The 25,822-nt window shown below is 32.6% G+C and overlaps 4 protein-coding genes across 5 annotated transcripts; all 4 read right to left on the reverse strand.

The window, feature by feature from the left end:
- Nucleotides 1–718: 718 nt before the first annotated feature.
- Nucleotides 719–3,067, reverse strand: LOC120192411 (histidine-containing phosphotransfer protein 4-like). Of its 2 annotated transcripts, none has more exons than XM_039195197.1 (6): nucleotides 2,885–3,067; nucleotides 2,269–2,399; nucleotides 2,082–2,150; nucleotides 1,895–1,960; nucleotides 886–958; nucleotides 719–782 (listed from the first exon to the last, which is right to left on the reverse strand). In XM_039195197.1, exons 1-6 carry the CDS (start codon nucleotides 2,942–2,944, stop codon nucleotides 747–749), a joined length of 435 nt encoding a protein of 144 aa, XP_039051128.1. In that variant the 5' UTR covers nucleotides 2,945–3,067; the 3' UTR covers nucleotides 719–746. The 2 variants fall into 2 exon arrangements, with proteins under 2 accessions (XP_039051128.1, XP_039051127.1); XM_039195196.1 differs by having other exon boundaries at nucleotides 1,895–1,966; nucleotides 2,885–3,063.
- Nucleotides 3,068–4,319: 1,252 nt separating this feature from the next.
- Nucleotides 4,320–12,604, reverse strand: LOC120192534 (tryptophan--tRNA ligase, chloroplastic/mitochondrial-like). The gene is made up of 17 exons (XM_039195300.1): nucleotides 12,478–12,604; nucleotides 12,226–12,381; nucleotides 10,956–11,043; nucleotides 10,417–10,458; nucleotides 10,168–10,257; nucleotides 9,968–10,090; nucleotides 9,341–9,412; nucleotides 9,220–9,231; nucleotides 8,785–8,850; nucleotides 7,991–8,047; nucleotides 7,485–7,531; nucleotides 7,258–7,325; nucleotides 6,670–6,759; nucleotides 5,659–5,965; nucleotides 4,857–5,477; nucleotides 4,534–4,763; nucleotides 4,320–4,489 (listed from the first exon to the last, which is right to left on the reverse strand). The coding sequence occupies exons 1-13, from the start codon at nucleotides 12,543–12,545 to the stop codon at nucleotides 6,716–6,718; spliced, it is 933 nt and encodes a 310-aa protein (XP_039051231.1). The 5' UTR covers nucleotides 12,546–12,604; the 3' UTR covers nucleotides 4,320–4,489; nucleotides 4,534–4,763; nucleotides 4,857–5,477; nucleotides 5,659–5,965; nucleotides 6,670–6,715.
- Nucleotides 12,605–13,395: 791 nt separating this feature from the next.
- Nucleotides 13,396–17,033, reverse strand: LOC120192503 (NADP-dependent malic enzyme). The gene is made up of 17 exons (XM_039195278.1): nucleotides 16,892–17,033; nucleotides 16,596–16,791; nucleotides 16,351–16,502; nucleotides 16,118–16,223; nucleotides 15,772–15,837; nucleotides 15,597–15,692; nucleotides 15,431–15,502; nucleotides 15,259–15,342; nucleotides 15,053–15,151; nucleotides 14,907–14,954; nucleotides 14,673–14,825; nucleotides 14,492–14,581; nucleotides 14,314–14,391; nucleotides 14,135–14,209; nucleotides 13,954–14,044; nucleotides 13,730–13,858; nucleotides 13,396–13,640 (listed from the first exon to the last, which is right to left on the reverse strand). The coding sequence occupies exons 1-17, from the start codon at nucleotides 16,999–17,001 to the stop codon at nucleotides 13,552–13,554; spliced, it is 1,734 nt and encodes a 577-aa protein (XP_039051209.1). The 5' UTR covers nucleotides 17,002–17,033; the 3' UTR covers nucleotides 13,396–13,551.
- Nucleotides 17,034–21,447: 4,414 nt separating this feature from the next.
- On the reverse strand, nucleotides 21,448–23,234 carry LOC120192535. Its single transcript, XM_039195301.1, has 4 exons — nucleotides 23,136–23,234; nucleotides 22,015–22,080; nucleotides 21,706–21,819; nucleotides 21,448–21,642 (listed from the first exon to the last, which is right to left on the reverse strand). Exons 1-4 carry the CDS (start codon nucleotides 23,232–23,234, stop codon nucleotides 21,448–21,450), a joined length of 474 nt encoding a protein of 157 aa, XP_039051232.1.
- Nucleotides 23,235–25,822: the final 2,588 nt, after the last annotated feature.

Below are 25,822 nucleotides of genomic sequence, written 5' to 3' on the forward strand. Positions count from 1 at the left end.
TATTTATAAAATTTGTATAAATATCTATATAAGTTAATAAATATTTGAATATATATATTATAATCTTTTCGAACTTTCGTAAAAAGAAAAGTGAAAATCAAAATACTTTCCATCCCAAAGGAATGGGATCCATTCAAAAGAACAAAGAAAAACACCATGTGTTGTATCCATATATCTTGTAAACCATTCACTACAAGTTGTCTGTATAAACAGTACAAGAAAGATTTTTCCGCCGCTATACCACTTATCTTTTCATGTGTTCAAATATCTCATCCGAAGCATTTTGATATTTGATAATTATATTAAATTATGAGTTGAATAAAGTCTAACCTCTGAATAAAAGATGAACTCTTTCAATACGACATAAACAGAAAACAAACTCATCCAACATTAGCTTTCTCACCTACAAAATTTAAAACCCAGACTTTATTTTGAGAGAGTATAAATATTTTCCTTTTGCGCTCATCATCTGATAGTGGCTGTGGAACCCTAACATTTGCAATTCCCAACTTCGCTTTAAGAGAGACTTTTTCGACCCTCCTTTCTCTTCTCTTTATCCATTGATCTCTATACAAATTTTTAACATGTTTATATATTTGTATCCAGTTTAGGGTTTGAAAATACGCTGACTAAAACAACAGGATCAAAAGCTGTAGGGAATAAGAAAGTGCGATATTATTGTCCCATTATTGATAACATTTAGATATTCAAGAGACTTGTTTATCTGCATTGACAGGGCATGCAACTCATGCCGTTTGAGAAACTGCAGCTTGTCCCACCATCTGAATAAGATTCCACAAAAAGCAATATTTGAAACGAATTTTAGTACTAAATTAATTACACGTTATACTATAATGGAAATGGAATGGATCAGAAATGTGAGACCTGAAGATAAACTTCCAGCTTCCTCCTTAAGATTGCGTACTCTTGCTTCACTTGTTGAAAACTCCTAATGCAGCTGTAAAATCATGACATCGATTTCACTTTAGTCCCCCTATTATATATCACGGGTTATATTTTTCTAGATTCTTCGGAGTTATTTATGTTCAACACATATCCAAATATAAATATATTAGTATAATATTGATACTCAGCGTGACCAACTGCCGATTGGGAGCAAACCACCTGACACTTGCCAGAAAAAACTCAAGCAACCAAAGGGCACTGATACAATTTCACTTCACGGCACACCCCAAAAAAAGAAAGAGCTTCGCTCGGTGGGCCTTCCTACGCTGACGAATGCCTCCTTTCTCTTCTCTGAAGTCTACAACAAACAAGTGGGAGAGGCAGGATTCGAACCTACGTAGAAAAACTTCAACAGATTTACAGTCTGTCGCTTTTGACCACTCGGCTAATCTCCCCTTCCCGGGCCGAGGCCCCCCTCAATGGGTTCTAAGAAGGAGGGCGCGACGGAGACATGATTTTATGCCAAATGGGTGAAAATAAATTATTAATAGAAAATATAAAAAAAATACTTAAATTATATGAGAATTTAAAAATTTTATGAGATGCCCGCCAACCTCCTTTCGGTCCATCTCTGACAACAGGCTGAACAAACTGGGCTGACCAGAATACCATTATGTTTAGTCGGGCAGCCTGCGAGCATGCACCGAGTAGTCTTTTGGGCAAGCCGAAGACTAGGTATGAATAAACCAAGTACGACCCCTATACTCCTTTACTTAAAGCTCTTGCTTCTTTATTCCTCCTATACCTCTTAGCCCAGGTTAATTTCACAGGAACCTAACCTTTCCGAACCCAACTCACCTTCCTCGAGGAATAGTGTCAAACCCAAACTACCACCAAAAAGAATCAGCAAATAGATTGACGAGTCTTTTGATATATGTGCTAATGGAGTTAATTGATGAAAGGTACAGGAAGTAGACAAGAAACTTACCCTTCAGCATTTTCTGCACTGCAGTATTCTCTGAAAACAGTGCATTCATTCGTTACCTTTTTAGCTCCAATGCTTCAAGAAAATTGCCAAAATAATTCAGGTAACTCGGATAAAGAATATTAACATCAACTCAAGTTTTTTCCCCCTTTTCGTTTTAAAATAATATCGGTTTCTTAGGGTTAATTACCTAGAGCTGCTTCCCTTGAATTGGTGCATGTAATCATCCAGTTTATTAAAGTCAATAGGCCTACTGTTCCTGCATACATGGATTAATCATGTGAGGAAAACTATAATTTGCAATTTATATTCGTGACATAGTAATCTTAACCACGTTGATGATTAATAATGAGGATATATGTTGTTGTTCCCCTTACAGTGCATGTTCGATGTTCTGAATTAACCTTGCCGAATCAGTGTAAAATAGTGTGACAATTTCTTGTACAAAATTGGGGTTGGCATCATCTTGTAACTCCTCCAGCTGGATGAATGGCTCGTCTAGATAACCCTACAAACAAAGGTTCAAGTAGCAAATTTTACTTGATTTGGTAATGAAAGTAAATAAGTAATTTCCAAATAGAGGAAGTTTAGAAAAAGTTGGTTGCTTTTTGTATTTTTAATATACCTATATATTTGATACACTGCTAGTGAATATTTAGATAAAACAATATCAATAAAAATTAAAATACAGAAGTAACCTCTAAGGTGTTATAAATTTTTACACAATTAAGTATCCAAAAAGAAATAGTATTTTTTTAATTCCACGTATGAACTAGTGTATCTATTTTATTTATTTACTTTTTTAAATATTCATTCTCGACACATATACTTAACTATCAACAAATATATTGAATAAAGTGGTAAGAAATATTGCACTTTTAAGCAAATAACTTAGATTTGAACATTAAAAAAGATATTATTAAGCGATAATTTCGAATTCTGAATATGAACAAATAAAATAATTTGAATTCATGTGCATATATTGAGAGAGACCTGATCAAAGAGGGACTTCCTCATGCAGGCAACTTGGTGTTGCAAGCGATTCCTATTCATGTTTTTTCTTTGTAAACACAATAGGGGGAAAATATCTGATATGCCAATGATTGGTAGCTCAAGGCCATGTCCATGCCTTGGTATTTATAGTATATTGCTACTCCCTTTTTGTAAAGAAAAAGAGGAAGAATAATTGGCCAAAAATGAAAAAAAAAAAGGAGAATCAAAGGAGATGTTTACATGTCAAACGATTATCAAATTGGTATATACATTTAGATTTTTATTTCCTATACTAAAATAAGAATTTTTTATGAAATAGAGATTTTATATTTTGTACTATAATCATATAGAAAAAGTTATTTCATTTTTACTATACCAACCGGACTAACCCTTGAGGGCAACGCTATTTAGATATGAATTATAATAGAATTGTGTAAATTATATTCTATCTTCCTACAAGAATGTGACCACTTGCAAAACAAAACACGAGCGAGAAAGTTAATTTTGACAATTTCCCCCCTTATATTCTTTATAAATTGACAACTCCTACTAAAGCTAAACACCTTTTGATATAGGGGGCGTGGCTAACCATGTCGCCATTATATTCAATTCCAGCTGTCGAACATCGCTGGAAAAACCTTCCCCAAAGGTTTCATTATAGGAGAAAATATATCAAGTCCCGTAATAGAATTTGAGATTTAATCTTTATATTTAAAAAGCTAAAAGAGATCTCATAAAACAATCTCGATAATAAAAAAGAGTGTTGTTCTCTTCAAAAGTCTCGAATTCAAGCAACTACGTCTGTAAATGTGTGTACATTTATTATTAATTGATGAAAAACACTAACGGTATTAACGATTTGATTAGAAATTTTAAATTGAAAAATAGGAAAATTCATTTTTCAACTTGAAGTATAGAGATTAAATCTCTTTTTTTGGGTCAAAATATAAGGGTTAGCGACATATTCTGACCTATAATATAACATGTCCACCGTCGAAAAACCAATACCAGATTCTGTAAGACACAAGGAATTTATTAGGACTTACAAGCCATTGGTTAGAAGCATTAAGCATCCTCCGACCCATCGGTCAAATTACATAAACCAATTGCATATTGCTCCATCAAATAATCTGAGGAACACAAGGTCAATTATTCGAACTATTCAATAAACTAAGCATCTAGGTATGCACTCAAAAAACTATAACTCTTAGGAAGTACTCAAAGCTCCAAATAATCCCATTATTACTATAAGTTCAAAGCTCGAAACATGGAAACGCATGGCAGTTCCTAACATTTAGGCGCTAAAGTATAATATGCTAATAATTCGTGTCACTAATCGAAAAGGTTACTCTTAATCTCTATAAATTTTATGGGGACTGGTTCAGATAAATCTTTCAGAATGAGCTAAATTTACAGTCAGGTAGATAATACTATAGAAAGATTAATCGATATTGACTGAGCAACCCTATGCAGCCTGCAATATGTTTACAAATGTTACAGAAGCAAGGTCATTTGCTGATCAATAACAGGAAAGCCTTCAACAAATCTTTAGTCTCTGCATGGTTGCCGTTACAAATACTACAGTTTCCTATAAGCATAAAGCACCTAGGCAATGAGATTGTATTACCAAAACTCTGATTTCCTAAAACCTTGGCGTAAGTTTGTTTTAACAGAAATAGGATTGTTCTAAATGGAAAGGCTTGTAACAAGAGAAAATGAGAATGCCAAAAGGATGCAGAAAGGATCATGATTCATGCAGCAACCAAAACAGGGAAATAGAAAGACCGACATTATGTTAATGATTGGAATGAGAACATTACATTTACAGTGAGTAGACAGTGGTCCTTGTCTTGTATCTCTGTCCATCCGTCCCGTGAAACTGTCAGCAAAAAGTTAAAGAAGAGTCTCCTTTATTCCTTTGCCACCCATTGAAGAGATAGTGGGAAAGCAAGAGGGTAGAAGGGTATTTTACATGGCCATTTTCCTCTGAGTCTCCCTCAGACAGTCTTTTATAGATGCTTGATCACATCTTCTCCTTTGTTAAAGAAAATGCTGAGGATACGTGGAATTGGATGAGAATATAGATTGTTGATTTTGACTTTTACTGGGAGGATCAATATTCGCTCTTCTATCATCTTCTCCTATGCTGATAAGAATCCCACCATGGACATGATAAACACTACATGCAATGACAGGTTTGCATCGAGCAAGGATGGAGCTTCCAAGGCACACTTCTCAAAAACCCAAATTCTAAAGTTTCTGAACTTAGCCAAGCCTTAAATCTAAACTAGTTCTGATAAGCTAGATGAACCAGTATATATTTAATCCCCATTCAAATCATTTAGGGGAAATATACTTGGAACGACTCGGGAAACTTTAGAGGGTACCTTTCTAAGTTGTCTAACCAAAGGATACAATATACCTTATAAGTATAGTAAGTCCATTCAGAAAAAAGAAAAAAAAACACTTAATTGCAGCAATCACTTGAAACGACAAATCATCTCGATGGAAAAAAACATGCTTGTTTTGCACTAAATAATCAATGGGAACTTAACCAGCAGTCCAGCCAGTAATCTGTTTCATCAGCTGAAGCCTGAAAAGGATTTCTCAATAATAGAAGAAAAATGACAATTTATAGAAGATTGGTATTTGTTCCCACGCAAAAAGAGTTTAAATTTTAATTAGGCTCATTGTGTTTTATACAAATAAAATTGTCTTGGGAAAAAAACAATAAAGCCCCAACTTTAAAGAACAGTAAGGGATATAAATAGCACCTGTCTGGAAAGGAGAGGTAGAGGAAACTCCATCAAACAATTTGTGGGCCTCCAAAAAAAGTAACCTTTTCACTCATTTAGAACATTTCAACGGGTATGTACTCCAAAAATATGGTGGGCGATGATGAATCGTATAAAAGTCACATTAAGGTTTGTATACAAATCATTTTACTCATCTTTGCAAGAATCCCATTGCCTGGTAGACATTGCTAAGAGTAGCATCAGCTAAAGCTGCAGCTTTAGTAGCCCCCTCTGCCAAGACTCCGTCCAAATAAGTTGGATCAGAAATAATATCCTCATAACGAACCTGCAAAAGTTGAAAACCTCACTAATGATGGGGGCACCTCAGTGGATGATAAACCAATAGCATCAACCAAATGATTGGGCCAAATGTGATCAAGACATTGGCTGGAAACAGCTTCATACACATCAAGCAAAAAAAATCTCCATATATATAGAAATTATTTATGAAAAGGACCACATCTGTCACAAAAGTCAAACATGGAATCTAATCAAAACATTGGCATCATATTGGCACCAATCAACGCTAAACAGCAACCTGGTATAACTAGATTTTATGTTTGTTAGACTGCCGAGACTAAAGTAGTCAGTTTCATAACAATTGCCAGTAATCATTTAATGAAATGTTTGACTTCTAAGGTTGACCAGATAGCCAGAACACACTAGACCTCATACATCAAGAAGGCTTCTATTGCTAAATTGCAGTGATTTGAAAACAAAAGTAATTAGTAAAAAACATCCATAAATATAAATTTCGTCCCCCAAAACACATGAAATGTTACAGTTAGAATCATTTGTAAGCCAGCATTTGATTTAACATGATTAATCTTAAGTTGGAACACATTTCTGGGATGATGTATTAATACAGAAATAAACATCTAAAGTCCCTTGGGGCAATAACACGCCTAATCAAAAGAGAAAAGAGGGTAATAAAATAGCATGTATATGCCCCTATCATGCGCAAATAATGCTGCATATAGTGATTAGAACCTGGATAGGATGCAAATGATCAATCAATGCATCTGTCAGGAGGGTTTTAAATGTGCTCCAGTTCATATCCTGGCATTCCCGTGCAACTTCCTGAAATAAGGATAAAAACATAAGACAATTATCTGGTGTTGAATATCTCCTAATCTATCTAGCCTCAGATTGATGATCCTACAATTTCTTCTATCACACAGCAATTTTAATAATCAATAAGAATTTAAAATGCAAAGTTCAATATTGCACAAAAATTTTACTAGATTTGAAAGGAGAGAATAAATATTTGTTTATTAAAGCATTTCAGACCCATGGGTGAATACTAAATCCAAGATACTCTAAGCAGAGCACATCCTCTGGCACATTTTATTGATGCAAAATTGTAACCAGATAAGACTAGATCAAATGTTCAGTAGTTTGGTGCTAGGCTGTTAGCTTAGACCAAAGTACTTGTATTTGGATGAGATTAGCATATGACTGACTCGTCTCTGAAAGACAAGAACTAAAAGTTTTTTCTCCCTTTTTTTATTTTTAAGTCATACACAGAGTACTAAAAAACTCAACAAACACCAAATTTTCAAACCTCTTTCATCTTACTTGATATTAGCTGATATATCGTAAGAAGATTGTTGCATTCGGGACGTTCAGGATTGTCAAACTCCAGGCTATAATAATTGCCAGAAGAAAGACAAACAAGACGATAAGTTAGAAAACTTCATATCAGATGCTATTTTCTTAGAAAGAAATATGTAAAGAAGAAAACAAAACTGGAAATAGGAAGGGAATTTCAAATTATCTGGATAGACTAGGAAGTAGGAACTAACCCTGAAAATGCATCAGTCTTGCAATGCTTTATCTTGTTTGCTATCACCTACCACCAAAATAAAAAGGAAATTAATTTTGATCGAATTGAAATATGGGTAAAAACAGAACCTTAAAATCAGCTAAGCTCCATAACCTTTTCATGGCATCAATAGTTAAGTGCAATAAGTCATATTCATATATGAGCATGTAATCCTTAATTAAAAAGCTAGAATCAACCTTATTAGATAAACTTAACTATCCTCCCACTCCAAAAAAATAAAAAAAATAAAGAACTCTGTAAAATGGTTCAGAGGAACCCTTTGCATCCCCCAACCCCAAACACTGTAATTCAAAATTAGCGTTTGAATCCCAAGTCAGGTTAAATTCCTATGATATCAACGACTACATGCAAATTTCTATGCATAAATACTAAATTTAACTTCAGTATGCATGTATTAATAAAACCTTCTATAATTTTCAAACAAACACATACAGACAAGGAAGAAAAGTTCATTAAACCACTCACATCCTTGGGATCAAGAAGATTGATTCGAGACTGATCGGAAGGTGCAGATTTCGACATCTATAAGATTGAACTCCAGAAATAAATCATTCAGAGTCAAATATATATATATATATCATTTCAGAAAACAGACAAATAGGTTATAAAGTTCCCTCAGCTATTACTCATTTCCTCTTTACTGATCATAGAGTGAGAACTAAAAGATGCATAAAGGTTGAAAGGTGACATCATATTTCCTATTATCTTCCACTCTGTAAAAGGACATAAAATTTTATTATATCTTGATGATAATTATAGGTTCAAGAGTGAGGATCAAACATCTGCAGTTACAAATTGTGAAGCTTTGCCAAAGACAATTCAAATAATGAGATGATTACTTCTATCACCAACTACGTTAAAGGTTGAAGAAAACATTCTTAACACCCTCAGTAAGCAACGTAAATAAAAAAATAGGAAATATGTGTCTTACGCTAATTGAATAAGTGACAAAAAAAGTTAAAATCAGGGAGAACACTGAAGCCATTTAAGACTATTTGGTCTATCTGTGCTAGATTATAATGATAGTTTAAGACTTAACCATTAGACTAAGATGGTATTAACTGAGAATAATAGAACCATAGAAATAAAAATGCAGAAGATAAACTCAATTCTTAAAGTCCTAAGAGTTCCCAATGTGATTATCTGCAAGAAATTCCCCAAAGAGGAAATTGCACCATATAGAGGTGGGAAGGTCAGGCACTCTTATATTCATCTACCAGCAGCAAGTTTAACTTATTAGAATATATATTACAAGAAACCTTTGAAAGACCATCAGTGAGTGACATCACTCGTGCTCCAGCTGGCGGTATTAGGGGCTCAGGAACCTACAAAAGGGGACAAACTTAAATAAGAACCTTCCATAAGTTTTGATGGTTCATGAGCTTCTATGCAAGGTCTAAACCAAGTGTTCGCACAGAAACATCATCTTAAAAATAGCACCACCACGCCTGTGACCAAATAAAATATTAGAAGGATTCAAAACTTTAGCGATGATAGTGTACATCAATCGGAAGTGAATAACAGATATGATGATGACTCAATTACTTGAATCAGTATTTTAAAATGTAATTGGTTCTCACCCTCCCAACTTTTTCCACTTCCTTCCTCCATATAAATAGTTAACACGCTCAGCTAACTCATGAGTCAACTCTAAATGCTGCTTCTGATCTTCACCAACCGGAACTAAATCAGACCGCAGAAGCAGGCTGCAATTGCGTAAGAGTCATGCATCTTCAGGGCACTTATTCAGATAAGATACTCAAAGGCTATCAGGCATGCTCAAATAAAGGATAAAATTAATGTTTCCAAAACCACCTGATACAAAAGAATATCAGAAGACATCAGAGCAGGGTAGGTCAATAGAGCAGCTCCCACATTTTCGTCTCCCTGCAAAACATAATGGAGGAATGCAATTAATCCAAACAGACAAAAAAACAAACATAAACTTGATAAGAGAAATAAGAATGAATTAATGAATCTTAAATTAATGACTCTTAACAGAAAAAATTAGCAATCCTCTGTTCCCCTCATATTGGAAAAACATCTACATGAATGTTACAAGTCCTACAAACTTTCTTTGTTGGGATACAATATAAATTGTAAAATCACCACAAGTAGAAGGATTCCTGTAGCTAAACTATTTCTGCATCATTGAGACTGATTCCTACATATTCACATCACCTGAGCATACCGGGTGTTGCTCAATGATGATTAGGCTAAAGAAGTTTATCAGGTGCCAGTCGAACTCTTTTCCAAATGTTGGCATTTAATAATTACATCTAAAGCACTCCCACTTTGACTGATCCAACCACACAGGGACAAAAACTCCACTTATAAGAGGTTATGGGGAAGAATCAAAAGAAAGTTAAAGCTAATAATTTTAGTTATAATAAATCAATAACAAGTAAAGGAGATGGAGCTGTAATACAGCTATAAACGCACCGCCTTGCGAGATTTCTCTTTAAACTGAATCATTCTATTTAGCCAACCAATTGGTGTGGCAGAACTCAGTAACCACATTAATTCTACATGAGCACGAACATGTGACTGCACAAAGACAGAAGCCTGCATGACAAAAAAAATCAAAGATCCAGTGAAATTGCTCGAAAAAAAATCATAAAGAACAAAATGTGGAAGCAAACCTTTGAGGTGTCCACACCACATGCCAAATAAATAGCTGCTGTGTTCCGTGTTGCTTTTGATAATTGTTGTGTATCATATGGTAGTGTAATCTGCACAGAGAAAAATGAATCAATTGAAAATAGCTTATTTGTCATCCAGGATCAAGGAAATCTTTCTTTCATAATGCAGCCCAACATACAAGATGATTGCAATTTGCAAGACAATAATATCAATGAGAAATTTGCAAATAGATGATATTTCAACCATACCGCATGGAGGTCCACAATGAAAAAGAGTGTGTCATATGTGTTCTGCAAAACAAAACCATATTAAGAAACAATTAATCATTCAAAAACTTAAATGTAACATTAAAGTATCCTTTTAAGTATCAAAATAACAAGGACGGCCACTAGTTGGTTAATTTAATTCTATGCTCATTCAAATACAGAAATTGACGGCACTGAATAGTTTAGGTTCAAGCATCATCTAGAACCTGTAATGAAACCAAACCTTGGGGTTATTTTCAAAGTCTCAAGGATAATGAGTAAATAGAGAAGAATAGAAAAAAGAAAAAGAAAAGATAGCACACTTCAGTTTCACAATGAATATCTATAAAAGTACACCACTCAAGGACAAACATCAGTGCTCACACTAACTTCAAAAGTGACTAAAGTTGATAGGAAAGAAAACAAAAATTTATTCCGTAACTTCATCGGAAGTAGCTATTTTTCTGATTTCATAAAACCATATTATTCACATCACTTAACATTATTGACCTTGAGAATATAGGAAAGAAAGTCAGTAGAAACTGAAGCGCAATCCAATTCTTTATGGCACCAAGATAATTCCCAAGGTGGATAGCTCCAGTTGGCTGGACTCCAGACACTATCCTCTTCCTGCGGGCAATTCAATATGCTTACAAAACCATGTTTATGCTTTAGGAATTAACATAAGGTAATAAAAAATTAAGGTCAATTGAATCAATAATTCATTTAGTCTGGAATGCAATAAACAGTTTTTATTTTTCAAAATTCATCAAATCATATGTGAGAAAATATTCCTTAAAATTCATTCTCTAATGCATTTAATTCAACTTTAATTTGGTTCCAAACAGGCGATAAGCAAAGTTATTCTAGTTTACTAATAGATTCTGACATTTCAACAAGCCATTTTAACAATTAAAAACAAGTTTATATTTACCATTGCATTGCTTTGGGAATTAAAATAATGAAATAAAAGAGTGAAGTCATTTGGAATCTATAATTCGCTTAGTCTGGATGCAATAAACATTTTTTTAAATAGATAAAATCATATATGAGCAAATCTTCCTTAAAATTCACTCTATAATGCAATGGAATTAACTTTAATTTGTTCCAAGCAGGCTGTAATCAAAAGTTACACTAGATTAGCAATAAAATTCTGGCTTTTTAACAATTCAGTACAAGTTTATATTTTCCATCGCATTGCTTTTGGGAATTAAAGTAAGAAACAAAAAGTTAACGTCATTTGAAATTTGTAGTTCGCTTAGTATCTTAAAACAGATACAGTCATATGTGAGAGAAAAAATCTTCCTTAAATCCATTCTTCAATAAAACTAAACTTTAATTTGGTTCCAAACAGACCATAAGCAAAAGTTATTACAAATTAGCAAATCACACTCCAGCTTTTTAACAATTAAGAACAAGTTCAAAGTTCATTCAATGATGAAGTTCATTCTCTAATGAATCAATTAAACTTTAATCTGGTTCCAAACAGGCCATAAGCAAAGTTATTCCAGATTAGCGATCAGATTCTGGCCATTTGAAATCTATAATTCGCTAAGTCTGGAATGCAATAAAACGTTTGTTTTTAAAATATCCATAAAATCATGTGAGCAAATCTTCCATAAAATTCACTTTCTAATGCAATGAATTCAACTTTAATATAGGTTGGCAATCGCATTCTGGCTTTTCAACAATTCAAACAAGCTTATATTTACCATTACATTGACGATAAAACAAAATACTAATTCCTAAAGTTTCATTTCATTAACTCCATTAGAAATAAGATGAGGAAAGAAGTATACAAAAATAGATTACCTGACCGAGCTGGAAGAAGTCTGGGGAATAGCTGGATGCGAGAGCGAGACAGTGCAGCAGCAACGGAAACCAGCGCCATTGTCTCCATTTGTCGCACGGTTATTACGGATGAATCCAGACCGCTTCAAGTATTTACTTCCAAGCCCACCACAAGACCTGATTTAGTACAAACGCCAAACAATAATGTAAACATGAGAAAATAAAAAAAAAAGACCACGGATCTAATCATGGAGAGAAGAAAAGAGTACATACACTGAGGATGAGAGGCATGGAGGTGAATTGGAAAGGATGAGAAATTGAGAGAGAACTGAACGCCCCATTTTTTTTTCGTTTTTTTAATTGTTTTGGGAAAAGGATTTATCCAGCAAAAACGAGCGTGAACCCAAACCGCGAGATGAGAGCTGTGTGAAGAGCCGTTCAGTTTCGTGCTGTTTCTTTGACGGCCTTAGGTTTGGCTAAAAGTACATTTTGGAATGTGAATTTGGCTTTAAATAGCAATTTAGTACTTAAACATTTTAAGGTATAATTAGGTACTTGAATTTCACTTTTATATTCAAATTAGTATTTAAAGTTGAATTTATAATTAAAATAATTTTTTGTAAGCACCAATTTAGACCAAAAAATGAAGTTCAATTATCAATTTAGTACTTGATTTTTTTAGGTCTAATTAGACATCTGAATTTCACTTTTAGATTTAAATTCTAATTTAAATTAGTATTTGAATTTGATTTTGTAGTTAAAATAATCCATTTAGTGTAAATAACAATTTAGAACAAATAGTGAAGTCAAGTATCAATTTAGTACTTAAATGTTTTTGAGGTCTAGTTGGGCACTTCAACTTCACTTTTAGATTCAAAATAGTATCCAAACTTGACTTCATGGTTGAAATAACTCATTTATCATAAGTACTAATTTAGATTTAAAAAAATGAAGTTAAAGTAATAATTTGAATAGAAAACTAAATTCAGGTACTTAATTGGATAAAAAAACTATAGATACCAAATTGAACTTTAAATTCAAGTTCATATACCTAAACCTAATTGTAACTTAAAACTAAGTTTAGGTACAAAATATATTTACCCTCGACTTTTCTTGGACCTCGTTGCACACTTTTTATGACGTGTCAATGGAAAAAAATCATTTTAATGATGGGAGAAAACTAGCGGTTCATTTCAAAACATAAAAGAACTCTCAGAAAATTTATTAAATGAACAATAAATTGACCATAATACAATATCTATGCCATTACAAGAGCAAAACACAACGCTTATGCTAGCAAATCGCAGACAAACAAAACACATGACGGCTCTACTTCAATTTCAAGTTTCAACGGTAGGTTCTGTATCGTGGGCTGTACATGCAGCTCTCGGCATACTTAACCAGATCCTTAGGCTGAGGCAGGTGAGAAGCCAGACCTAAAACAAACAATCAAATAATACATTAATTAATGGATAGGTTTAATGATTTTAAGAGCGTAATCAAATTATATAAAAGGATCACTCACCAAGTTCATATGCCTTGGCAGCAACCTTAGCAGCTATGTTGGCTGATATCTTTCTGATATCGGAGAATGGCGGGTAAATCATTCCCTTCTCGTAGTGTTCCTTCGTCACCTGTGCAGCCAAAGCTTCGGCTGCGTTACAGAAAAAAGGGAGAACCGTTAGGGTCCAGTCGGTCGAGTTTTTGATATAAACTAAGAGGGATCTTGAGTGGCTTGAATGCACTTACAGGCTGCTAAAAGCATGTCATCGTGAACACGAATTGCACCGGAAATAATGACACCCAAACCAAATCCAGGGAAGATGTAAGCATTGTTTGCCTGAAATGACAGACAACAACTAGTGTAAGAAAATCTGGGTGCAAGCAAACTTCAAACTTGAAAAATAGTTTTGAGGTTTGTAGATAGAACCTGGCCAGGCACGAAGATTTTTCCATTGTATTCAAAGGTTTCAAATGGGCTTCCACTGGCAAAGATTGCACGACCCTGCAAATAAAAAAATGAAAAAAAAGGTAAATATTGTATGAAGAAAGACTATTTTTTACCTGACATTTTACTAAATTGCATGTCATATATACATATATGTATACCTCGGTCCATGTGTACGCTTCTTCTGCTGTACACTCCGCTTGTGAGGTAGGGTTAGACAGAGCCATGATAAGAGGTTTCTGCAAGTTTAAATCAACCATTAGGATTAGTGCAAAGGTCTTTGTTTGAGACCGAGATGGTATCGACATGCATAGAGAGAGAGAGAGAGAGATAATGAACCTCATTCAAGGATGCCATGGCCTCAACAACCTCCTTGGTGAATTGTTTTCCAACACCAGATGTTCCAATCAGGATAGTTGGCTTGATTGCCTGGTTAATCAACACAGAGTTAAGAAGGAAAGAAAGCACACATATATGATTTTCGAGTCTTGGTGGATGATTCAAGACAAGATATACACACCTTGACAGCATCTAAGAGTGTATTGACTGGTTCATGTTCATGAGCCCAAGGTTTCTTGAAGTGTTGAAGTGACTCCTTGCGAGAATCGACAATCAATCCCTTTGAGTCTACAAGCCAAATCTTCTTGCGGTTCTCTTCAATAGGATTTCCAGTCTGTCAAGAAAAAGTACCATAAACCTTTTTTCTGAGGAAACAAATATATATAGCATCAGAAAATGGTTAAACTTTGGTTACCTGCTTTGATATTTCAAGAGCTATGAGCTCAGCTATACCAGTTCCAGCCTATGAATCAAAAAGTTAAAAAGCATTCAAGACTTTAAACATGGAATTGTCCAGTAAAGTTGAGTTTTTTATTGGCATTGTGTTGGTTTGAGCCTTACCTCTCCAGCACCGAGGAACAAGAACCTATGGTCAGCGAGGGTTCCACCAAGTAATCTAAGGGATGCAAGAAGCCCAGCCAGCACAACAGATGCTGTACCCTGCCATTATGAAAGAGTTTTCATAAAAGAAAATGATATTGGAAACTAAAATAACCTAGCTACTTTGAACCATGAAAAGATGCTGGCATCGATTTATAGTGCATTACCTGTATATCGTCATTGAAAACAAGATGAGAAGAACTGTATCTTGCCAACAACTCGAATGCATTGTGGTTGGCAAAATCTTCAAACTGAAAGCAAAGCAAAGTGTATTCAGAGAACAGTGCATGTAAAAGTCCATAGTTAATGCCTAAAAGGAATATGATCCTATGATATTACCTGTATTAGTACTTTCTCTCCATAGTTCTGCTTAACTGCAGTCATGAACTCCTGAAGAAGTTCAGCATATTCCTATACCAAGGAAAATCAAAATCAGTATTTCAAATAAGTAAATACTTTATTGGCATAATGAATCATATAGGCATAAAGGAAAGAATCTCCAAACCTGTCCAGTTGCCCTCCTTTGCCTAAGTCCGATGTAAAACTCGTCGTTTAACAACTTCTCATTGTTTGTCCCAACATCAATCGTAATAGGCAAGCACTGCAAATATTGAATGAAAGTTGTAAACAATCAAATACCAGTGAAAATCATGAAAGAGAATGGTTATAGTAATGCTTACTGCTGAGGGGCGGACTCCTCCTAGAGCTGTATACAGAGAGAGTTTTCCTACAGGTATGCCCATTCCCTGAAAAACAAATCATATATTAAAAATCATTGGTCTATAAAAGAGAGTTTAAACCACTCGACTTTTATGAAAAAATTGCTCAAAATGCATACGGCTCTGCACCAAATCTCAAAGTTGATTTTGTTCAATGAACAGTTACAGTTAAGGCAGCTTCTAAACAAAAATTATTCCATGAAGTTGGCATAAGTGGTATAATTTGTTTTAGATGAAAGTTGAAGTTAAATTATCTAGTAAAATGTAAACTATTCGAGATTTATCGCTGTTTCGAGTCACGGGTTACCTGGCAACCAAGATCTCCAAGTCCCAAAATTCTCTCACCATCAGTGACAACAATAACTTGAACACTTCTCTCAGGCCAGTTTTTCAATACTTCAAGAATCTTTCCCCTGTTAGATTTACAATGCTTAGCATTTGATATGCAACATATAAAAGGTAAAACATAAAAAAATAAAGTTAAATCAGTTCGATTATTGTAGATTATTTTAGTTTTTTTTAATCGAACCGAATACATACTTCTCTTTCAAACTGATGTAAAGACCCTGAGGGCGCCTGAAAATGCTTCCATATTTCTGGCAAGCTTCACCGACTGTTGGAGTGTATACAACCGGGAGCAGTTCCTCCACATTATCAACGAGAAGCTTGTAGAAAAGTCGTTCATTTCTCTCCTGCAAAAACGCGGTCAAAAACCATCGTCAGTGCCCGGAGATTTCGATCAATAACTGTGATGTTTGGGGAAATTCAACAAACGGTTTAAGTACCTGAAGATCCATCAAGGCCATGTATCGTTGCAAAGGAACTTGATATTGGCGAAGGTTATGCATGAGCTTCTTCTCTTGAAGCTCTTGACTGAGAAGGACGGGGGGAAGAAGGCCACGCAGGTAGTGTGCATCTCTCTCGTTTTCGGTGAAGGCGAGCCCTTTGTTGTGACGAGGATCACGCATCAAGGAATACCCACTGCAAACAACAACAAACAAAATATCTATCTTCAGCTACACGAAATAACCAAAAGATCATCGATTCGTACATTCAAAAGCCAGTGAAAGAAATAAATCACCTAGCAACGGAGACGGTCCAGGGAGTGACGGGCTGATCCATCGAGGCAGCATCCTCACCGTAGGCATCCTCGACACCTCCAGCAACAGTGTAATCACCACCGTTCGACATTTGTTCTAAACAATAATAGACCCGAGGTTATCTTCCTTCTCTACTCAACAATCAAAGATCAGAGAAAGCTGTGAAACAGAGCAAAACAGGATAAAAAATAGCAGAGAAAAATGAGATTTTGCTTCTATATTACAGAAAAGAAAAACCAACTATGTTTTTATAGCGAAGGAAATCCCAGAAGGATGGTTCTACGAAAGTTGGAAAATCAAAGGTGACCGGCGATTCCATTATTTCCTTTTTTTACATGTCAAATGGAAGAAAAACAAACTGTGCCTTGGCCCACGTGTTGGCTGCTCATAAAGATATTTAAGACAAAAAATTGAATTTTTATTATTATCAAAATCATGTACAAGTTGCAATATGGGTGAATTCTTTTGCAGCGGAAGCATTATTGGTCGTTGAAGACGAGGGAACGTGGTGAAAACTGGAAACAACCGACAGCAATAACATTTTGCGTAAACTACACGTTTAGTATGCAACTATCACTTTTGTTCTATTTTAGCCACTTAACTATTTTTTGTTTCAAAATCATACCTAATATTTAGTTTTGGTTTTATTTTGGTCATTCACTATTAAAAAATTAACAATAATGATACATGTCATCATAAGATAATGTCACATCATCATTGAAAAAACAAAAAAAATTATCATGTTAGCAGTTATGTTAATTTTAGTCGCGTGTTGAAGTTGACGTGGAATAGTTATATTGTTGTGGTTTGGAAGGCGAGGAATCACATGCTCTTTGCTGGAAACGTGACTTCTGTCTCTGGGATGGTTGATCGGATCGAGATTATGGGGTAAGCAAGTTGATAGGGAGTGTCCTGTTAATAGGGATAGTGGTTTGTTGACAGGTTTTTTTTTTTTTTTTTTTGCTGTTTGTAGTTGTGTTGAAGGTTTTTTCCTGTTTTTGGAATATAATAGATCATTCATCTAAAAATATTTAACGGTGGGTGACAAAATGTAGTTTAAGGATTTAGTATTTAATGAAACCTCTAATAATATAATAATAATTTATAATTAACCATTAAATTTGTTCAATTACGCCTTGAGCTTGAGATGTTATAAATTTCGAGATATATTTTTATTAAAAAAAATGTTAAGATATTAAGTTTGAATTATATTATATATGGATTACTCGATTAGTACAAGGACCATCTTCAGAATTTAACAATTCTTTTCATTTGCTTTAGCTAAGCACTACACAGGTGGTAACCAGTGAAGTTGGTAACTACGTATTTTAAAAAAGAAATATTTTTCATAAGACATTTGATGTGAAACAATTAAATATATTTTTAATAAAAAATAAAAAGGAAATAAATTTTTTTAGTAAAAGGTAATTTAAGTGATATAATTTAAAAATTAAAAAAAATACTGGAACAATATTAATTTTCATAAAAAATTATATTATATTTAATTTAAGGGGTTGAAATTAAATATTTTAGACCCACTAATCCAATTGTGTTCTGTTCAATGTATTGGGAGGGAAGAAAACCTGGTCAAGTCTCTTTAGATTGCTACACTTTTTGACCCGACCCATTATGATTATTCCAACTCTTTCTTCATTTGCCCCTATAATCTATCATGGATTCAAATTTCCATATTATTGTTTTAAAAATGCTTTATACCTGATTTATTTTTTTAATTATATTTGTTCTTTTTTCGTGTTTCGTTTTTATTGACTGGTTCATTGATTTTTTTAGTAAATTAGAATATAATAATAATTTAGATATTAAAGTGATAAATAAAAGTAAATCTGTGAATTGGAGTATGAATTATCTCTTTGAAATAATAGATAAATAAACATAAATAATTCAGCAGTTCACATAACAGGTGTGAATGAAATGAAAATAAAAAGAAGCTTTGAAATCGTTCTGTGTGGGAGTACCTATAAAATTCAAAAAGCGCATGCATCCGTTCATTTTCCACTGTTCAAGAATCATGACTACGCCTACGCGGCGCCTCTTATTATTTATACACAGAATTGAATTCTGTATTCAAATTCTAGATAATCCAAAATAAATTTGGACAATTGAAAATTATGTTGGATTAATTAGTTAATAATAATATAAAATAAAATAGATCAAATTATGTCAAACAAAAATATATTACCTGAATTTAGGCATGATAAAAATATCAAAAAACATGAATTGATCAAATTGAAAAACCTATTAATATAAACTTATAATTGAATTTAAGTAGAAATAATTGCTACTATTAGATACAATGAACAAAATAATTTCTAACCTCATGCTACTAATATAGTAATAAAAAGTGAATAATGATTTAGAAAATGATTGTTCGTCTTGCCCTTTTAATGTTTACAATGAAATATAAATTATAATTACTGATAATAAAATATATAAATTAAATATAGATTCGAGTTTGCTTATATTTATAGATATATAAGAGTTTCAATAATTAAACATAAATTTAAAAAATATATAAATTATAATTTTATAAGAATAAAATAAATTTTATTCTCTAAATTTGATATTTTTTTATTTTGTCCCAAAAGTTTTTGCCATATTAGTCTTGAACTTAGCATTTTGCAATGTTTCCTATTCATGTCAATAATTTAAGTAACTAAAAATGGTCAAAACAAATTATGTAATACTTATGGATAAATAAAATTTAAGGTTCAAGAATCAAAGATTAAATTAAAAAAAACCATATTTAAAGACTAAAAATTACTTTATTTTATTTTTATATCCCAAATGCTTTATTTTATTAGGTTGTACGATCTACTATAATACTATATGCACATAATGAGATTAACAGCTGCTATGCCCTTGATTTGTAGTGGAACAAACCATTTTAAATGTAAAAAATATTTTTTAATTGATAGTGATCGGCACGTTAATCTGATATTATTTTAAATTGGAGGTGGCGGCTGGGGAAGCGGACATGCAGCTTCTTAATTAATTATAGGGTAAAGTATAGTAATGGTCATTGAACTTTTCTAAATATTTCATTTAGGTCCCCAAACTTTTAAAACTTGCAATACAGTCCCAAACATTTAGTTCGTTTACAATATGGTCCCCCAACAGTTACATCGGGACCATATTGCAAATGGACTAAATGTTGGGGGACCATATTGCAAACAGACTAAATGTTGGGGGACTATATAGTAAGTTTTAAAAGTTGAGAGACCTAAATGAAAGTTTTAGAAAAATTCAGTGATCATTACTATACTTTACCCTTTTATTTATTATTTGATCTGAGTTTGAGAAAGTTTTATTTATCTTAAAATATTATTTGATTTTTGAGATAAATTCACACCAGCCTTTAATCGATTAAATATGTGAAGAGAGTAATACAAGTATTTTTCACTATAAATCTAACCTCAACCTTAAAAAAAATTCAACCCGATTTAAATTTGATTTTTTTAATAAAAAAATTCAATTCTATAAAATCAGATTAAAATTCATTGAGTTTATAGATTAAATGCTCATTCATATGTATAACAATTTTATTAAAATGTCAAATATTACTTTAAAATATTAATATTTTAAAATTATCCGTACAAATGAAAAACTTAGTTTAGATTTAATAATGTAAATGAAAAAAAAATCATAACATTTTTAAACCTTGAATGTTAAATTAATAAAACATAAATCTTAATTTTTTAATATAAGGGTAAAGTAAAGTAATGGTCACTAAACTTTTTTAAAGCTTTCATTTAGGTCCCCAATTTTTAAAACTTGCAATACAGTCCCCCAACATTTAGTTCATTTGCAATATGGTCCCCCAACAGTTACGTCGGGGACCATATTGCAAATGAACTAAATGTTGGGGACCATATTACAAATAGACTAATTGTTGGGGGACTTTATTGCAAGTTTTAAAAGTTGAGGGACCTAAATGAAAGCTTTAGAAAAGTTCAGTGACCATTATTATATTTTACCCTTAATTATATTTAGAAAAAATACATCATTACTAAGATAATATTTATTATGAAGCAAATTAAAAAGGAAACATAGTGTAAATAAAAGGAATAATTATCCCACTCATCAGTTTTATAATATTACGTGGTGTTTTATTATTATTATTATTATTATTATTATTTGTCAACCATACGTCAGTAATTAAACAAAGGAAAAGTTAATGTTTTTTTATCAGAAGGAAAAGTTAATTTTTTTATCAGAAGGAAAAGTTAATGTTAAAGACAATAAAAAGAATTTGTTAATGATCATCACATGTTGTTACCAAATAATTATTACTTTATGTTGTCGAACTTTAAATATCTTATCTTTAAAATATAATATAAAAATGCTAAAGACAGAGATGAAAAGGTCCATACCATTATAGATATTCTTTAAGATTAAATATGATGTAGATATTACAGTAGAATCTATAAAATCATGAAAATTATTAGAATCTGAAAATTAAAGAACACTTAAATCTATCGTGCAAGATGATTAAAATCAATGTTTCAATAGCTACCATCTAATCTCTTCTCCATCCGGTGGATTGCCCTATCGCCTCGCTCTCCGGCTCGAACAGAAGGTCGTGCAAGAAGCCATCGTAGCGCCTTATGTCTTTCAACTTGGAGGCTGCTTCGTTGTATAAATCCTGGGAGGCAAGTGGATCGGTGACTTTGTCTGCGGTGCCATGCAGAACCAAAAACGGGACCGTCACGGACTTCAAGTTTTGCATCAAGTAAGATGAGATGCGTAGTATTTAGTGCCCGGTTCGGACCCTTACCGGACCGGGTAGACCAAGGGGTCCGAGTACTTGGTCAGTAGTGCTGCGGGGTCCCTCGAAACAGGGATGCCACTCTTGTTTGCACCTTTGAAGAGAAAAAAAGGGAGCAACAGCCTGCATATATACGCCATGTAGAAAATTCAACATGGGGAAGAATAGTACACCAAAGAAACTCACACATCTCAGACCATGAGTTCGTTCGAGTTGAAGTTCGGTCTAAAATACGGGTTCGAATTTTTAGCAAAGTTATAAACCAAGAACAAGAAGCAGCAACTGACCTTAACAATTGGGTGGGTGTATTGGCTTGACAGGCAAAGCTGGAGATGTCAGCACAATTCCCTCCACCATTTCTTCAATATGTGGATATGAAGTTGCCTGCAATTTTGAAACTTATTAATTCAGTTCATAAAATCGGTAACTTAAACTAATCGTTAGATACCAATGTAATACATGAGTTATGTATTATAGTCATAAGACCATTTTTTAATTTTAAATAGTCGAGAGACTCAACAAAATAATACACTATAATCAAACATCATTTATGTGCTTTATCCAAAATTGATTAAAACATTTCACGATAATATATGAATAAAATGTACGTTGGAAATGCAACAATTATGAAAGCACCATATAATTTTTAAGCTCTTAAGACATAATTGTTAGTGTGTTAATCTCCACTCATTGTCTCTTTTGCTCGTATGGTGACAACTCATTTTCTTCCCGCTTTGCCCTAACTTTTTAGGGACAATCTTGGCCTTATCGGGAGTAATAAAAGGAACCTTTAGCCCCAAATGAACTCAATGTATTCCCTAAGGGCTTTGGGTTCATAAACACATTAAAAATACAATGGTTCAGCTCACTTGATAATAGTAGAGAGCCTACACTTTTTTGGTAAATTACTTCTATAATTATTAAATTATGGAGTGGATTATATTTAGACCATTGAAAGAAATTATCAATTAGATCATTAAACTTTAAATTTAATTTAAGTTAAACTACAGTCTCAAACTTTTGAGTATTTCAAATTTATCCCAAAAAATATGAATCTTATTCTAAATTGGTTCTGAAATTTTTGAATATTTTGATTTTATCTCTAAACTTTTGAATGGTTTTGGGGGATGTAATCATAACATTCAAAATTTTGGGGACCATTTTAGAATGAGAGTCATAGTTTGAAGATGAATTTAGAATGCCTAAAAGTTTGTGGACTAATTTAGAATGATGGTCATAGTTTAGGGATGAAATTAAAATGTTCAAAATTTTTGGGATCATTTTAAAACATAAATAATAGTTTAAAGGGATATATTAGAATTAATTTAAAATTATGAGAGTGTTCATGAGACACTAATTTTGAATTAATTGGTGATTTTACCGAAATATACCCGTACATGTAATAATTATATGTCATGTACCCTTTCTCTTAATATTACCGATTTAACACTCTTTCTGACAAGGTGAGGATCACCTTCTGCGCCTTCGCAGGGTTTTGTCCAAGCTGACACCACGTAAGGGAAGGTGCAAATCGTCATCTGCGCCTTAATTGAACCTCTAACATATATGGAAGGCACAAATCATGAAGCGCGCCTTCCATAGGTCCACATCATCCCTAAAATCATTTTAAAAAAAATATGCTTTAAATTTAAAAAAAAAAACTATAAAATTAACATCGTAATTTAATACATATTAGTTCTATGAGTTGAAGAGCTTAATAGGGTTAGCTTATATAGGCATATTAGAGTGTTTATGTTATGTTTCTTGACAATGTGGGATAAAAGTTAAAAGGTGTATTCCTTAACTTTTTTTATCTTTATATCTAAAGAATCTACTTATACACTCTTATTAAGTTAAATTAGGTTAATATTTATTATTAAGGTTTATATTAATTAATATTATATATTTTTATATGTTAATATATAAAACTAGGACAAGTATAATTTTATTTTTGACTCACTTAAAAGTAGATTTTGTATATATATTTTATATTGGTACCATTAAGTTTTGTCATGAGATATGAACCATCGTCTTCTTCAATTAATGTTCTCCCATATGATTAGTTGCATATAATGAATTTGGAAAATAATAATTACCATTAGTGGTAATGATTAATTTGGTTCATATATTATATACAAAAAGAATATGACTACGACGAAATTTATTAGGTGTTGAGTAATCAAAGACGTATAGATTGTTTTATCTATAAGTTCGAATATTGATATTTAGTTTAAAAAATAATAATAAATCATATTACGTCACTCATAACAAATTGCTTGTGGATGTCATTTAGCCAAACCCAATCCTTTTAAGTTATTCTTATTTTCCTTTCCAAAAGATTATATAATATATGCAAATTTATGTGTGAAATAAGAGAAGACAAACCGGTCGAAATTTCTATGTCGAAATTTCTATTTTCTCATCATTGGAAAGTAAACCATTTTGATGTTAGCAAAATATGATAAACAAGTATGATTATTATATTTACCATCATTGTCCTTTCACTTGGATATTTGTTTGTCTTTTTGCTTACTAATATTTCATTAATTTTTTTAGCGTATTATAGATGTTGATAATGCATTACTACATTAAGCAGAAGTATGCATGCATTATTACAAGGTTAATAATGAATGCTCAATCACTTTTGTAGTTATTGGTGCTTGAACTCGTAATTTCTAGGAACAACAACAATTATTTTAACCACTAAAGTAAGTTGATTCATTCCCACTTTTAAATTTCTTAAATTAATTCCTCTCTATTTATCGAAATCCAAATGCATATAAGATATATATATATCACAATGTACGTTGATGATATAGTAGTAACATGATCTAATACTAAGTAATTAATCAATTAATTTTTAACTTTTATTTTTTGGGTTGATGTAAGGTAACTTAAAAATTAAAAAAATTAATAATTTATCAACTTCTTATTACATTTATATGTATATAATTGAAATAAAAATGTAATGAAAATGATCAAAAACAACTCATGGAAACATAACCTAAATACATTGTCAAGAAATACACATTTTAGCTTTTATCTCACGTTGTTAAAAAACATAACTTAAACACTCCAATATGTATATATAAGCTATCCCTATTAACCTCTTCAACTCATGGAACTAATATGTATTAAATTATGATGTTAATCCCTATAATTTTTTTTTTAATTTTTTAAAGCATGTTTTTAAAATGCTTTTAGGAATGATGTGACCTATAGAAGCGAGGCGCGAATGATGATCCGCACCTTCCCTTATGTGGCACTAGCTCGGACAAAGCCCCACGAAGGCGCGGATGGTGATCTTGTCATAAAAGGTGCTAGATCGGTAAATATTAGGAGAAAGGGTGATTGACAGGTAATTATAACATGTACGTATAATATTTCGGTAAAATGGACTTATTTAACTTGACCGTACAACTAATTTAACGGAGTATTTTCAGTAATCCAATAGAAGGGGAAAAGGTTTAGGCAAAAGCTACTTTCCTTCCCTTTCTTCGGGACCCCTGTGAAGAAGAAAACCCTACTTTTATATAATATATGTATTTCTCTAATCACATGCAAGCTTTGCAGTATTTCTCGTGAAATTAGGGTTCTTTTGTATTCGTTGTTTCAGAATTTATTACTTGGAATTTGTATGGATGGAATAGACAACCTCGTGAAAAACCCTAAAACTTCGTCCAACACGCAACCTTCATCAAACCATATCTCATTATTATATTCCTATACCAAACCTAGCTGTGATCACTCTTTCTAATTACTGCATATATTCATTCTCCGTATGTGTGTGTATATTATAACCTTAAATTAAAGTTTAAGTATATAAATTGTATAAATGAGTTTAAACGAATTGAGCTCGAATGATTTAATTGTAAATTATGTTTTGATTTAAAAATATTTTTTGAGTTTAAATCAAATAACTCGATTTGATTCGAGTTTTTAAAAAAAATTGAATTATAAAATAAAACTCTTTAACTTGAGTAACTCAATTATTTTTAAATCGACTTCACCCTAAACTTTCAGCAGTCCATATAATTTTCCCATAAGTTTTTACGGGAAATTACAACGTCTATATATAAGTTAAATCTCTACACTTTCCATTTCATTTCTCCGTTAGCTTATTCCA

The sequence above is a fragment of the Hibiscus syriacus genome, unplaced genomic scaffold, assembly GCF_006381635.1.
Source record: "Hibiscus syriacus cultivar Baekdansim isolate YM2019G1 unplaced genomic scaffold, ASM638163v2 tig00116975_pilon, whole genome shotgun sequence".
NCBI classification, from domain to species: domain Eukaryota; kingdom Viridiplantae; phylum Streptophyta; class Magnoliopsida; order Malvales; family Malvaceae; genus Hibiscus; species Hibiscus syriacus.

Bases quoted from the DNA above. Each gene is read 5' to 3' on its own strand.
- LOC120192411 (XM_039195196.1), bottom strand. From the start codon at position 2,944: ATGAATAGGAATCGCTTGCAACACCAAGTTGCCTGCATGAGGAAGTCC. The intron at 2,400-2,884 runs GTCTCTCTCAAT...CTTTGTTTGTAG, and splicing joins GGAAGTCCCTCTTTGATCAG to GGTTATCTAGACGAGCCATT. The intron at 2,151-2,268 runs GTAAGGGGAACA...CCATGTATGCAG, and splicing joins CAGAACATCGAACATGCACT to GAACAGTAGGCCTATTGACT.
- LOC120192534 (XM_039195300.1), bottom strand. From the start codon at position 12,545: ATGGGGCGTTCAGTTCTCTCTCAATTTCTCATCCTTTCCAATTCACCT. The intron at 10,459-10,955 runs TTTCTACTGACT...TTTGTTTTGCAG, and splicing joins AGAATTGGATTGCGCTTCAG to AACACATATGACACACTCTT. The intron at 10,258-10,416 runs GTATGGTTGAAA...TTCTCTGTGCAG, and splicing joins TCATTGTGGACCTCCATGCG to ATTACACTACCATATGATAC.
- LOC120192503 (XM_039195278.1), bottom strand. From the start codon at position 17,001: ATGTCGAACGGTGGTGATTACACTGTTGCTGGAGGTGTCGAGGATGCC. The intron at 16,224-16,350 runs GTATGTATTCGG...TAAATCTAACAG, and splicing joins TACATCAGTTTGAAAGAGAA to GGGAAAGATTCTTGAAGTAT. The intron at 13,641-13,729 runs GTGAGTGATCCT...TGTTTGTTTTAG, and splicing joins TGCCAAGGCATATGAACTTG to GTCTGGCTTCTCACCTGCCT.
- LOC120192535 (XM_039195301.1), bottom strand. From the start codon at position 23,234: ATGACGATTTGCACCTTCCCTTACGTGGTGTCAGCTTGGACAAAACCC. The intron at 22,081-23,135 runs GTAATATTAAGA...TCAAAATTGCAG, and splicing joins TCAGAAAGAGTGTTAAATCG to GCAACTTCATATCCACATAT. The intron at 21,820-22,014 runs GTCAAGCCAATA...GTATATATGCAG, and splicing joins TGACATCTCCAGCTTTGCCT to GCTGTTGCTCCCTTTTTTTC.